Source organism: Pogona vitticeps, chromosome 2, assembly GCF_051106095.1.
Source record: "Pogona vitticeps strain Pit_001003342236 chromosome 2, PviZW2.1, whole genome shotgun sequence".
Taxonomy (NCBI): domain Eukaryota; kingdom Metazoa; phylum Chordata; class Lepidosauria; order Squamata; family Agamidae; genus Pogona; species Pogona vitticeps.
Window position 1 is genome coordinate 281,867,364 of NC_135784.1, and position 14,142 is coordinate 281,881,505.

At 37.9% G+C, this 14,142-nt stretch overlaps 2 protein-coding genes across 2 annotated transcripts in view; both read right to left on the minus strand.

The window, feature by feature from the left end:
* Window positions 1-14,142, minus strand: part of LOC144586390 (uncharacterized) — a 439,742-nt gene that overhangs the window by 213,185 nt on the left and 212,415 nt on the right. The gene's annotated exons all lie outside the window — the stretch shown is intronic.
* Window positions 4,357-14,142, minus strand: part of CWC27 (CWC27 spliceosome associated cyclophilin) — a 131,317-nt gene continuing 121,531 nt past the window's right edge. The window contains exon 14 of the mRNA XM_020783678.3: window positions 4,357-4,765. Coding sequence (XP_020639337.3) covers window positions 4,603-4,765 — 163 coding nt within the window. The 3' untranslated portion in view covers window positions 4,357-4,602. The remainder of the gene's footprint in view (window positions 4,766-14,142) is intronic.

Sequence of the window (14,142 nt, forward strand, 5' to 3'; positions counted from 1 at the left end):
GCTGTACTGTATTGCCGTACAGTATTTTGAAGCAAGTGAAGACCTCTTGCTATGCGACAAGGGAGTCCTGACTAATAATACTGAGCCCAGGTTAAAAAAATCGTTAAACTGAATCATAGCCAAAAGATAATTGGTTATATAATAATTAGGACCTGAAACAGATGTACATCACAATGGAAAATAATGCCTGTATAATGCCAAAGAAGGAAATAAATTCTTTGAATTCTATACAGAAGTTATATAGTAAGATTCATAAAGAGCTTGGTGGTCATAAATGTGAAGACAACCAGCCTTCTTGAAAGCCAACGGAATAGATCCATGAAATATTTCTTATGCAATGTTCCCCCACTAAATATACACTATTCTTGTTTAGAAAAATTAAGTAAAATCTTCGTACATATGTACAGGAATGTGCAGGTTTTATTGATGGTCTTGCCTTTGAAATATGAGGAAGTCATGTGTTCAGTGTTTTACTTGCAGAGCACGGAAATATAAGATGGGATGGGCAGAATAGATCAGGATCTACCAGTAGATTTTTGCAGTAGATCAGTAAGAATTTCTTATTCTCAGTAATTTTAAAAATATCAATAACAAAATTACTTCCTCCATCTAAATTAAATTGTATGGATTTTTTTGGCCTAGTTAAGCCCGAAAAGCTTAAACTAGGCTGATCTGTGCTGAGTGGGTGGAATACATTTGGGTAAGAATTGGTGCTTTTCCTATCAGTGAGCAGAAATATATTGTGCTGTTTATCTGCCTGGAACAAGGAAGTTACAGTGGAGCTACAACATAATTACTAAATGCTGTAGAATCTATAGCCAGTAAAATGAACAATGGAAGTTATCTTTTGACTAGCTTGTTTACGATTAAGGGTTAAGATCACTTGTTGATGGAAATAGATACTTTGTGGAAAGGGATAATTTTACAATGCTTCTATAAAATAAAACTGTTCTTTTTGTGTTCAAGAAGGGGGAAAAAGTGGGCCGAAGGCCATGAAAGCTCATTCTAAACAAGACCTGATAGTCTAAAGGTGCCAAGAGACTTTTGATCCTCGTTATGCTGAGACAGACTAATGCAGCTATCTCGTTGAACATTGAAGAGACGTCAGTGTGGGAATGTGGATGGGAAGGTGTTTTTTTAAAAGTATTTTATAAATACAACCTGACCCAACAGCAAATTAGGAACACGAGAACTTCACATCTTTGTGAAATAAGAGCTCAAGAACAGGCCTCCTTTTAACTCCTTTGTATCTTCACATGTAAGTTGGGGATCGTGACAACCTCTTAGGAGGACTCTCTTCACACCTCCATTTTTCTTTCTTGTTATCTTTGAGAGATTACACGGCACATTTAAACAATATTCAGCACTAAATTAACCCACACCACTTGGACCATATTAACATGATGAGACAGTTTTATGTACATCACACGTCAGACCCTATCAACAAACTTCGTTATCATAGCATGATACCTTATTGAACTCCTTCTAAAAACAACACTAGCAAAGTTGCAATTCAGCTTTTAACATGACTTTGGTTCAGGCAATTGAATAAAGAGACATCTCTTACAATTAGAATTTATGCGTGCATAATGTATATTGGGCCCCATCCATCAGAACATTTGCCTGCATGAGCCTCCCCCCCTTAAAATGAAGAGACACTGCATCAAAGTCTTACACGGATTTCATCAGGAACTTTCTCCCTGATTGTTATATCATATAATCTATTAATTGTTTACAAGATTGCAGAAAGGCATCAGCTAAAACTGAAAATTTAACTGTTTGATTCAACGTAAGCCACATTGGAAATCTGTTATGGCAAATGAGAGATTGCCTAGGAACCTAAGGCATATTCCCTTTAGTTCCAAAGAAAGGAAAGATTATGCCACATGTCCTGTTGTGTAGTTATGTCTACAGGAAGGAAATAGTATAACTCGGTGGCTCCTTGCTGACAATTACTGAGTCCCCACATGGATTTTTCAGGTGTGTGCCAACCCACTGGACTTGTATGTGCCCCCAAATCCAAGTGGGTACTGATCAGCTGCAAAAGGCTACTGCAAGTCACACCATTTGCCTTCTGTAAGTTTAACTAAACAACAGGATTTTGGCCATGAATAATATAGTCATATCAGCAGTAATGTGTGATAATGAGAAATTTTTGATTGGAAGAAAAGTTTGCCACAGTTTATGTATTGAAAACATGTGCAACTGAAATCCTTGGAATTTATTTAAAAATGGTTTTTACTAAAGTAGTACTGAATATAATAATGTAGTGTAATGTTTAGTGCATGGAATTATCAGATTACATTTTGATAAAATTCAAAAAAAGCTTTCACCTCCATGATATCGGCATTGTTGTTCATAAATTTGCAGGAAAACAAAGGGCCTTGTAGTACTTTAAAGACTAACAAACTGGATTTGGCACAGACATTTTCAGAACTGGGCTACAGTCTAACAAGTTTATGCCAAGCAAATGGGTTAGTCTTTCAGATACCAGAAGACAGATTATTCTTTATATCCCCTCTTATGTTGTAAGATCTACTGATGAGGCCTCTTACTAACAAATAAGGCCTAGAAAACGTGTGCCATAGGTTTGCCATCGCTGACTTATAGTAACCCTAGTAGGGCTTTCAAGATATGAGATATTGAAGGAGTGTTCTTACGGTTTCCATACCCTCCAGTAAGTTTCCACAGCTGACTGGAGATTCAAACTCAGACCTCCTGTGTCCTTAGTCCATCACTCTATCCACCATATCATGTTGGGTACAAAAAGGGTAAGGTTAAAATGAATACATCCAAAATTGTCATGGACTGGAAACAAATTAATCAGTCCAACTTAGACTTGGGTTCTGTAGCAGACTGATTTGGCAGCTGTCTCCAGCCTCAGTTCCTTGCTTTATATGAAATGAGCAAACACTTCAATTGCAGACAATTTTATTTCAACAGTAAGTCAAACTAAATGACACTTTCGCTGATGTAGCACAGAGGCTAAAAGCATAAACAAAGAGCCAAGGAGTCAGAGCCGAACTCACCCACAAGATGAAGTGGTCTCTTGGTATCTTTTCGGCAGAAATCTCCTACCTGTAACTTAGGGATAAATGATATAGGCCAACATGACAAGGTTGTTCCTATAGATCTGTGGAATAACGCATGTGAAGCATTTTCAGGATTCAAAATGTGAGAAGTGTTGTTACGATAAATTGTCTCTACTGGAATGTTAATCAAATACTGATAATGTATATACAGCAGCTATACTGAATGTTGCTTATGTCTATATAGCCACATTCATTCCCAATCCTTTGCTTCTAGAAGCATTACATATGGCATTTCTCATCTCTTAGTATAAAGGTGTTGGTTTCTAAGCATACAAATGGGTTTGAGGTGAGAATAGGAGGTAAGGTAACATATACTTGCTTAAAGAAAGAGAGAAAGCAATAGTACACTTCTGTGGAGTTCAACAGATAGGGCATTGATCATGTATTTATTTTATTTATTTAATTTATATCCCGCCCCTCTAGACAAAAGTATGTGTGTGTCCCCAACTACTGTCCTCCTGATACTAACAAGACAAAAGAATAGAGAGCAGACATACAGTAAATAGAGGGGACTATCATAGAAGTGTAATACTATTGGTGCAACTTACTTCTAAGTGTGATTGATAACAAAGGCGGTAACTGAAAGCTTGCTATCTGTTTGACTTTTTAATGGTCTAATAAATGTATCACCTACTTTTGCATTTGTTTAATCTTAAGGACCACATGGCCTTTTCCTAATTTTTTGTGATTGATCCTGTAAGTTTGTGAGGACAGACATAAATCAAGATTGTAAAGTACTCTGCATAATAAAAGTGGTTTGTTGTGGATTATTAAATAAAATGCAGACTAGTGGGACATGCCAACCAACTGTTATGGTCTGTGTCCTTAACTGCTAGAGGGAATGCTCCTGTACAAGATTCCAGTCAGCTGGCTATGTCCTCTTGCAGGTCACTATAAGGGTATATACTGTAGAGTCCAAGTAACATTCTACTTGGACTCCAACTTTTCTTTTTCGACTGGTTGTATCTTATCAACATTCACTGGTCTGTCTGGAAGTAGCTTTTGCCCAGTTAGGAATTTTTGTGACTGATATATTCTTCATACTTCTGCAAATTTTGCTGTTTCCCTGAGTATACCAATAGCTTCATCCTGCTTGCCACTGCCCTTGCTATAGCTCCATCTTTCTTGGCCCTCCTGATCTGAGTTCACTCTTACAGGGAGCCATTAAAAAATTATCACCTTCTATAACCACTTTTTGTTATGCTGGACAGACTGTAAGTACAAAACATTTTACTTTAGCGATGCAAATTACACAAGAAGAAACTGAGAAGGAAAATGAACTATTTATTCTTTTTAAAAAATAGCTAAAATGATTTTAGAAAGCTTTGCTTGAGGACACAAGCTTACTGTACAGCAGAATTCACAAAACAAAGGAGATAAAGCTGTTCCAAAACTAGACACCAGATTCCTTTTCACACCTTGTAAGTGATATATTTCGGGAAGCCAGCTACAACAGAGCCAGAACATTTGTCCATTTTCCAAGTTGGCTCTGGCTAGTTTTACACTCATTTCATCTCCTTGCCTTTTTGTCTCTCAGAATTTTTTTGCTTTCCTCTCGTCTTCGCTTATTGACAGGATTCCGTGGGTCATAGATTTCGAAAGTGTCTTCATCTTGCACGCTTGCATCTTTTACTTTTCTGGTTCTGTCTTCGAAATGGAGCACATGTGACATCCTATTTAAACAAACAAACAAAAAAACAAGATAAGCAAATGTATTATTTGGCTGGGTTGATCATAGATGTTTTCCTTAGAAAAATCTTTAGAATATATATTTTTTAAAAGTCCAGGCATGCTAATATGCAGCAGCCAACAATTTGTGTATCATTATCTTCAATCTAGATATACAGAAATTGTTATTTTCATGTGCTAAGCAGTATGATTCCATACAAGTAAGGGGAATTGGATAACAAAACATTGGCCATAATGAAAAAAGATTGGTGGCTAACTGCAAACTGTATTCAGAGAGCTCTTGCCTTAGTAGAAATACTCAATAAATTTAAATTCCTTCAATAAATTAGAATATTCTAATTAAAATAAAATAATTAGAGTTACTGTGGAATTTGATAACAACAACAAAAATAATAATAGTAATAATAATAATTTCCCTTCATGTACCTGTCTACCAATACGGATTCTTGGACTTCAGCCTTTGATTTAACATTTGACCATGTGTGACTGAATCAGCTCTCTCTCATACATGCCTCACTCCATGAACTAGACAAAGAAGTTTCTTCACAATCCATTTGCCATAGTTCTTAGGACCATGTTTTCCAATGCACCTACATGCAGAGTGGAACAACCAATTTTTCATTCTCTTTCCAGTGTGACCTGTACTGCTCAGCACTTGGGGGCTATAACAGTAATATTGTTTGAACATTTGATGATTACTATCTTGACACTCCAGAAGGTATAGTTCCTTATGACCCCAAAATTTTAACTTTTAAGGAGTTCAGCTATTACATGCTCAGCATACTTGATGTTGGAAAAATGAACTGCTACTGAAAGGAAAAAAAGGATGAACACTATATTTTTGAGCAATTTGCACTTCTCCATTCAAATTTATAATCAAGGTCCATATAGAATCATAGAACTGATAGAATAAATGAGTTGGAAGGGGCCTATAATAATTGAGTTGGAAGGGCTTATAATCAAGTCTGACCCCCACTCAATGCAGGAATCCAAGTCAAAGCCATTCTGATAATTGGGACAACCATCTCTCAGATCTGCTTTGAACTGGATTCCTACAATGAGCAGGGGCTTGGGCTCGATGGCCTTATAGACTCCTTCCAACTCCATTATTCTATAAATTCTGTGTTTCTATGATTTTATATGGACCTTGATAATAAATGAGAATGGAGAAATGCAGATTATTCAAAAACTATGTCGTTCTATCATTATAAAGTTATTCATTAACACTGCCTCTTGAGAGAATTCTATCTTTAATTAACTGTCTTTGCCATGTTTGCATTAACTCTAAATAATAAAGTTTGAAAAGACTACTATCAATACACATAGGAATTATTAATAATTTTGTTTGACTTTTTTAATGCCAGGAAAGACTGACACAGATCAGCGTATCTAATTTTAAAAGCAGGTGAAGCTCCTGTATTAGGAAGAATGTTTCACTCTTTGAAAAAGGAGTCTTCACCTCTTCCCCTTTCACATTAATATCAGATTTAAGAACTGTAAACCATGATCTTCTAATTCAGAAATCCAACACTATATCACATGAAGATATGTTGAATTGAATGTAGCTTTATTTTTGCCTTTAGAACTAATACTTTTTAAATGAAACCATTTAAAAAGCAAGGAATCCATGCTTGTGCATCCTTTGGAAGGTTAATTTCTGCCTTCCATTTTCAGCAGCTGTTTCTAAGTCAGTATATTTAAACCAGATTCACTTAATGTTTTGTTTTCTGCTATTTTTTCTGCTATCTACTTCTTTTCATTGTAATTATCCTGTTTCCCCGAAAATAAGACTTAACCTGAAAATAAGCCCTAATACGATTTTTCAGGATGCTCGTCATGTAAGCCCTACCCCAAAATAACCCCAGTTAAGTGAAAACCTGCCCTCCACCACTGTGCAGCAACAACAAGATGACATGACTGCATTTGAATAAATGTACAGTCATGCCTCGCTTAACGAGGAAATCACTATACAGTTAGGTTTTTGTGATCACAAAACAATGTTTTAAATGGATTTTTTCGTTTAATGATGATCAGTTCCCTGCTTCGGGAGCCAATTTTTGCTTTACGACAATTAGCAAACAGCTGATCGTCGGGTTTCAAAATGGCTGCCGGCCGAAGAAAATGGCCCCCCACTGTTTTCTAGGACGAATTCCTTGCTTTACAGACACCAAAAATGGCCACCATATGGAGGATCTTCGCTGGACGAGCAGGTATTCAGCCCATTGGAATGCACTGAATGGCTTTCAATACGTTTCAATGGGTTTTTTTGTTTCGTTTGACGATGTTTTCGCTCTACGCGATTTCGCTGGAACGAATTAACATCATCAAGCGAGGCAGCACTGTATATGAAAAAAATTAAACATCCCCTGAAAATAAGCCCTAATGTGTTTTTTGGAGCAAAAAATTAATATAAGACCCTGTCTTATTTTTGGGAAACATGGTAGATTGTGCTAATTTAACATAAAAGTTTCTGTTCAACAAGCACAGGGTATGTTTAAAACAAATTAAACAGTGTTTTCCAGCATCCACGTTCGTCTTCAAACTTTCAAGGCAGCCTTACACTGTTCAGGAAACTGTAAATGTGCAGACTATTTCGCTGTGTCATCTTCCAAAGCTCTTGAAGTTTCAGAAACACTACTGTGTAGTTTACATGGATCTTTTAGAAGCAGAAGCTTCCTGCAAGATTTTTTGATTCTCCAAAACAGTAAAAAATACTTTTTAAATTAGCAAAAAACAACAAAAAAAACATAAAGGTGGGGGTTTGGGTGCAAAAATCTTATAATGTACATATTCAAAACATAGTATTTTGAGCAAAAAAGCCCACCAGTCAATTTTTCAGAACAACAGTCCCATATATAAAAACATTTTTAAAAACATCATAATCATGTCCAATAGGGAAAAACATGTGAATTTTTTGGTTCTCATCTGTGATCGTGAAATAAGCAAATATTTATAGGCCAAGTACTGTAGTAGCAGACAGAACAGTCACTGGCCGTCACTTCGTCATAAATGTCTTGCTGAAATTGCATGAACAGCCCAGACACCACTGTTTTTATTTACCTAACTTATATCTGGTTGAAAAAGAAAATGCCCTGTAGCGTTCACCCTTATTATGTTAAGTAGTTATGAATATTCATGTTGCACGCTAATGTTGCTGAGAGGCGGAGCCGAGAGAGATATGTAATAAAGAAGCAGAGTCACAGAGTGGAGTCAGTAAGAGTCTGAGTCAGAGTGAGAGAGTGGAGAAGGAGATAGAGTGTGGTATTTTGGGAGATCTGAGGTGATTAGAATGAAAAGTGAATAAGAACTGTAATGACAAATAGAAGGTTGAGATTGAAGATAACATAAGTTACCTATGATTAATAATATCATCTGTAATCAATAAACAAGTTTTATTTAAAAGGCAGTGAAGCTTGGATCTGCATCTTCATCCCTCCATAATTAATGTTGATTTAGTGATCAACTGGTGGCAGCGGGGTGAAAAGGAGCAGTAGTTTGCCTTTGTGTGCTCTGTGTCTGGAGGGTCAGGCAAGGGGCACAAGGGCAAACGTCACATGTCCCAAATGTCTTATAAACATAAAATGGCAACTTAAAATCAATAATATCTAAAAAAACAAAAAATGTATCAGCATAAAAACGTATGAATTGGCATTAAAGAATTCAAACTTTGTTATAAAAAGTATATAGCACCAACAGTGACACCAATAATGTTCAGAATCCATCTGAAACTGGGTTGGCAAAGCTCCACCAGGAGAGAATTCTATAGCTGTCATTCCAACCCTAAAAAAACGTGCAAGCTGGAACTTTGTTAACAATGGACTAAGCACAGGGTCTGTGATACAGACTGCAAGGGTTGAGCCAGTCTATACTCTATATGCTGATTAGAAAGATCAGTGACTTAGGCATCTGGATGCAGAAAAGAGTTTGAAAATTCAGCTCCCCATGTACATCCCAAAACAGCCAACCTGTGTAGCCTTGAGCAAGCAGAACAGTCCCAGGATGCCAAAGAAAGGAATGGTAAACCACTTCTGAGTATCCTCTTCCTAGAAAGTTCTAGAAAGGGTCACCATAGACCAGAATTTATTTGACAGTAGTTGATGATTATTATGATGATTATACTTTATATGGTCATGTGCGGTTTTCTGAGCTGGTGGATCTTGAAATGAGATCCTTAAAACCTTAAAACTGGTGAAAATGAAAATGAGTGAAAATTTTCCCTGATAATGAAATCAAAAGGAAACATTGAGGGGGGGGAAGCATGCAGAGGTATACTGAACTGGGCAGGGCAAAGGGAAAGAGAAACGGTAAAGATTTGTTTCAGTCATTCAAAGGAGTCAGCACTAGGTTGTAGAACACAGAGCTGTCGACTTTGCCTCACCACCCAAACATTACACATATTGAAAGGAGACAGGATGAACCAGGATCTTCTTTATCAACTACTCATGAATTCCATCGTCTTGTATTTCGGAAGCAACTGCTGCAGCCTCCCATTCCCATAAAATGAGGAGATACCAGGCTGCAGGACTTGAAAAACAGCTCGCCTATGCAATATTGTTTCCTTTGTGATTTTAAACATATAGTATAGAAAGGCTGCTTCAAGCTTCACAGCAACGGGTGATAGATATCGCTGCTGGAGGCTCTAGGTCTGGGCACCCGCAGTATATGCATGACCTGAATTTGCACTCTCTCACTAATGCTCTTCTGGGTTCTGCCTGAACATTAAACATACGTGGATGACAGAATGAAATCCAACACAGTCCTGCGTATCTGAGGCCTTGCAGAGGATCAGCCCTTCTGAAAGGGAGTTAATTAGCTGCCTTTTGTCGCCCTCATTTTGAGATAGTTCAGGAAAGATATGAACGGAAGCCCTTGGGTTTCTGAAGGACCCTGTTTCTTGCAGCTGAGAAGGGGCCAGTCGGAGCATCTGAGACTCCCTCTTTCTACCTCTGGATGATATCATTCATGATCATATGACAACAAGTAAGTACAACCCTCGCCAACAGACCATTTGACTGAAAATATAAAACTGACCCTGCAGCTGAACACCAAAACTTTGCCTTGTCCTATTTTGTGTGCCCTCAAAGCATATTCGAGCTGAAAGCAGGACTGCAAATGTTGCTTAAACAAACTGACGCATGTACAAAACAGAATGTTGGTTAAAATATGCCCTTTGCATGATGTCAGGATAAATATTGTGGGGCAAATAGATAATGAAGAAAACCTACAAATCACGTCCATATTTAAAATCAAATTAGTTTAGCATGATTAATCATATTGCAAAGTATACCAAAGTCATGACTATTGTAAATAATCACCAGTATATTTTATATGGTATGTCGGGTTCCCCCTGTCAGAACAGTTAAAAGAGGAAACAGCTGGCTTTTTAAACTTTCTGACAGCTGTTGAAGTTAGTTCCAAAAGCCATTTAAAAAGATTTTCTTGCTTTTAACTTTCAAAGCTTTATTTGTTAGGTACTGTATAGCCTAAGCATGCTTCAGGCACTTCTGATTCTTTGACAGGTGATGTTCCATCTCACTGGTGTGTCTTGCAAGCAGTGTTGTTATTTTCCAAAGAACAAACAGATGCCTACACTGTACTGGAATGCTGATGGCAATATACCCATCCTTGATTTCAGGGAAGCCTATGGAAAAGGTGGCATTCTAAAACCCCAAGCCTTGGAAAGAAACTTATTTTGGACTGTTTACTAACCAAAGGGTGCATGTTTCCTATGGAGTATCTCCCAAGACAAATATTTAATATTTGGATGAGTTTAAAATGGGGTTAGTGATTTGGTGCACGTGGATCTCAGGGAAAGTTGTCTGTCTGATGTCATGGGGGGTCAAATTAGGAGCTTTATGGCTCTCCCTGTGCTAATGGGGCTGCCAGTCAGAGGGGAGAGCTTCAGGCTGTGCCTGCTGGCAGACTAGGTACTATAGGCATTGGTTATGGAAAACAGGTGATGCTAGCAACTGCTTGTTGCTCTCTCTTAATCCAGGAAGTTGTAAGATTATCTGCCTGCACATCCAGACAGAAGGACTGACTGATTTTTTTTTGGCCTGCTCGCTAGCTCTAGCTGCCTGACACAGTAGTTATATCTAGGATTATAGCATGTGTGTGCAAAAAGGGAGCAACAGAAAAGTGCTTTTTATTTCATAATGCCTTGAGATCTATACTATCAAAAGGGGCAAGGGAGAAGGAAAGTATGCCATTAAATTTTAAAATGTTTCAGCAAAGACAGTGAATTGCGATGTTGGAAATGTTAGAACTGCAAACAGCAGAAAGAAAATGTCGCAACACTTTCCCTCCGTTTTGCCCTAGAACTGTAGCATACAAACGCAGGCAGGCAGACAGACAAAACAGATGAGTGATTTCACAGATCAAAGCAGAAGAGGTCTCCTTCCCCAGGAAAAGAAGTGTTAGTTGTTCTGGAAGAATGAACTCACTGGCACGCTTTTCATTTCCAGCAGAGTAGCGGGTGGCACAGGAAGACAGGAGACAGATGAGAAACAGAAGAGACCGAGAAGAAAAATAAATTGAGGAAAAAGGAGCAAAGAATGTTTAAAAAGAAATGAGCAAGAAAAGGAGATGTGTCCAAGGCAGAACGGACAAATGACTGACCAAACTACAAATAAAACATAGCTAGGAAAAAAGGTAGAAAAAAACATGTCTTGAATAAAACCACGAACACCAAAAATAAGTTTAGAAGTGGAACAGGAACAGATGAATCCTGTTGTAATGTGTCGTTAAGAGGCTTCTGACTTATGGCAACCTCATGAATGAGTTGTCTCCAAAATGTCCTGTCCTCAACAGCCCTGCTCAGCTTTTGTAAATTCAAGACTGTAGTTTCCTTTATGGAGTTTATCCATCTCATATTTGATTCTTCTCTCTTCCTGCTGCCCTGAAATTTTCCTAGCATTATTCTCTCCTCCGGTGAGTCTTTTCATGATGTGCCCAAAGTATGACAGTCTCAGTTTCATCATTTTGCTCCCAGTTCAGGCTTTATTTTATTTAGGACCTACTTGTTTGCCTTTCTGGAGGTCCAGGGAATCCACAAATCTTTTCCAGCACAACTCATTCAGATGAATCAATGTTTTTCCCATCAGCTTTCTTCACTGTCCTACTTTCACATCTGTATATAATAATTGGGAATACAATAGTGCTGATGATCTTGGCCTTGATCTCTAGTGACATGTCCTTTCACTTAATGAGCTTGTGTAGTTCCTTCATTGACGCCTTTCTGAGTCTCTTTCTTCTGATTTCTTGGCTTTAAAGCAAAGTGTGCTACTTTAATATCCCATTGGATTGATGACTGAACTGACTGAAGATTTAATTTTTAAGAATTTCAGAATTAAGAATTTCAGAATTTCATTTTCTTCAGTTGCACATTTCTTCTGTGGCCATGGGTTTTATCTTTTATGTTCAATTTTCTTTCACTTTCATCATTGCTGCTTTCTGACAGCAATATGCTATCATCTGCATATCTTAAATATGCAGATTAATCCTACAGAATCAAAACCAAGTTTTTCTCCCTCTCTTTTAATACTATAGCCTAGAGTCAGACCCTGAAGCATAATGGTAGGAGACCAAGAACCAACGTAATATATTTATTCATGGTGCACAGTTAAACTGTAGAATTTATAACCACAAGATGTAGTGACTGCTACCAATGTAGGTTGTTCTAAAAGGGGATTAGGTAAAATCATGCATGCTGGGATCATCAATGTCTACTAGCCAGGGAAGGAATGTATCACTTCCAGCTTCAGAAGCAGAGTGACTCTGTGTTCTGGGGCAAAGGAAATGGTGGAACAATCACACTAATGTTCTGCTGGAGGCTTCCCATAGGCAATGGGTTGACATCTGTGTGAACAGAAAGTTGGACTAGATAGACCTCTGTGGTGCTACAGTACGGCTCTTTATAGAGTTTCGCATTATGACATTTTCGTTCTACAGCGATTTCGCTGGAACGAATTAACATCGTAATGTGAGGCACCACTGTACATGCTTTCGAACTGCTAGGTTGGCAGGAGCTAGGACAAGCAACGGGAGCTCACTCTGTTATGTGGATTCAATCTTACGACTGCTGGTCTTCTGACCTTGCAGCATAGAGGCTTCTGCGGTTTAACCCGCAGCGCCACCACGTCCCTTATCTACACAATATACATAGATGTAAAATGTAAAAACTTAAATATCTTGGAAACAGTAGCCAATCAGCTGTATTAATTGTCATATTCGAATTCAGCACATCAAAATACATAATAAGCACAGTTTCTCTCTGAGGCAGACAACTTCTAAAAAATTGTAGACCAGATCAATCTTCTTAATCATGTGGATTTATCCTATTCTCATGAGAAAATCAACTGTGATTTCTTTCTGTTGAATGACCTTGTAGGTTTCGATGGAGCTTCTGCAAAAGCTAAACTGAGAGACATCACCAATACTTTGACTACTTCAGATGGCAGAGAATCCTCAGATTTTGGTACCCCTCCTGTATGTTTTGGCTTCAGTCTTGATCCAGATTGCCAATTGCCACTTATTCTGTGAGTACAGCAGAATAATTCCTGGTCCAGTCACACCATTGAAACCAGAAAGCAAAAGAAGTGTAGAAGCATGACGTGTCTGCTAACATATTCAGAAGCATAGAAGTAGAGGATATCTTCTATCAGTGCACGTCTTTCTCTCTACTGACTCTGCACAAGATGGCTCCTGTAAAGTCGCATTAAAATGAATGAAGGCTATGCAGAGGCAACACATGGTGGGATTGCAAAGTGCAAGACCTGCAAATCTTAAACTGTATTTCATAAGTCTAGTGGGAGTATTTAATCAATCATGAGAAAAGGAGACTTTGGTACAAAACCAAAACTGTGATATAAAGGCTAATTAGTAGGAAAACAGTGGAAGAAAGATTGATGTCCTGTCTCTAAACTCCAAACAATAAAGCTAATTACTGAAGAGAATTTGTAAACAAATCTCTCAAGTTCTAAATGAGGTCCCCGCAAAGTAACAAAACTCTTCAACTTAGAAAGCAATGGAAGTATATATACACATTCCTGATTTACAAATCCATTAGAGTACTGCTTAATATATATGATTAACTCTTAGACAGATCATTAATGGTGAAAAAAACGGTAAGAAAACTTAAGATTTTAGGTATGCCTTCAATAAAGGAAGGAAGGATTCCTCACTGGTAGATGTTCAGAGATATTAGCTAGATTCAAAAGCACCTATATCTAACTAAGGTGTGTAGTTATTAGAGGACATTCAAACCTGACCAAGTTAGCACCAGGTGCCTGTCTGTTAAAGAGGTATGAATCAGGGCCATCATCCTGTTGAAATCCAGCAGATCATGTGTTCCTGCTGCTGT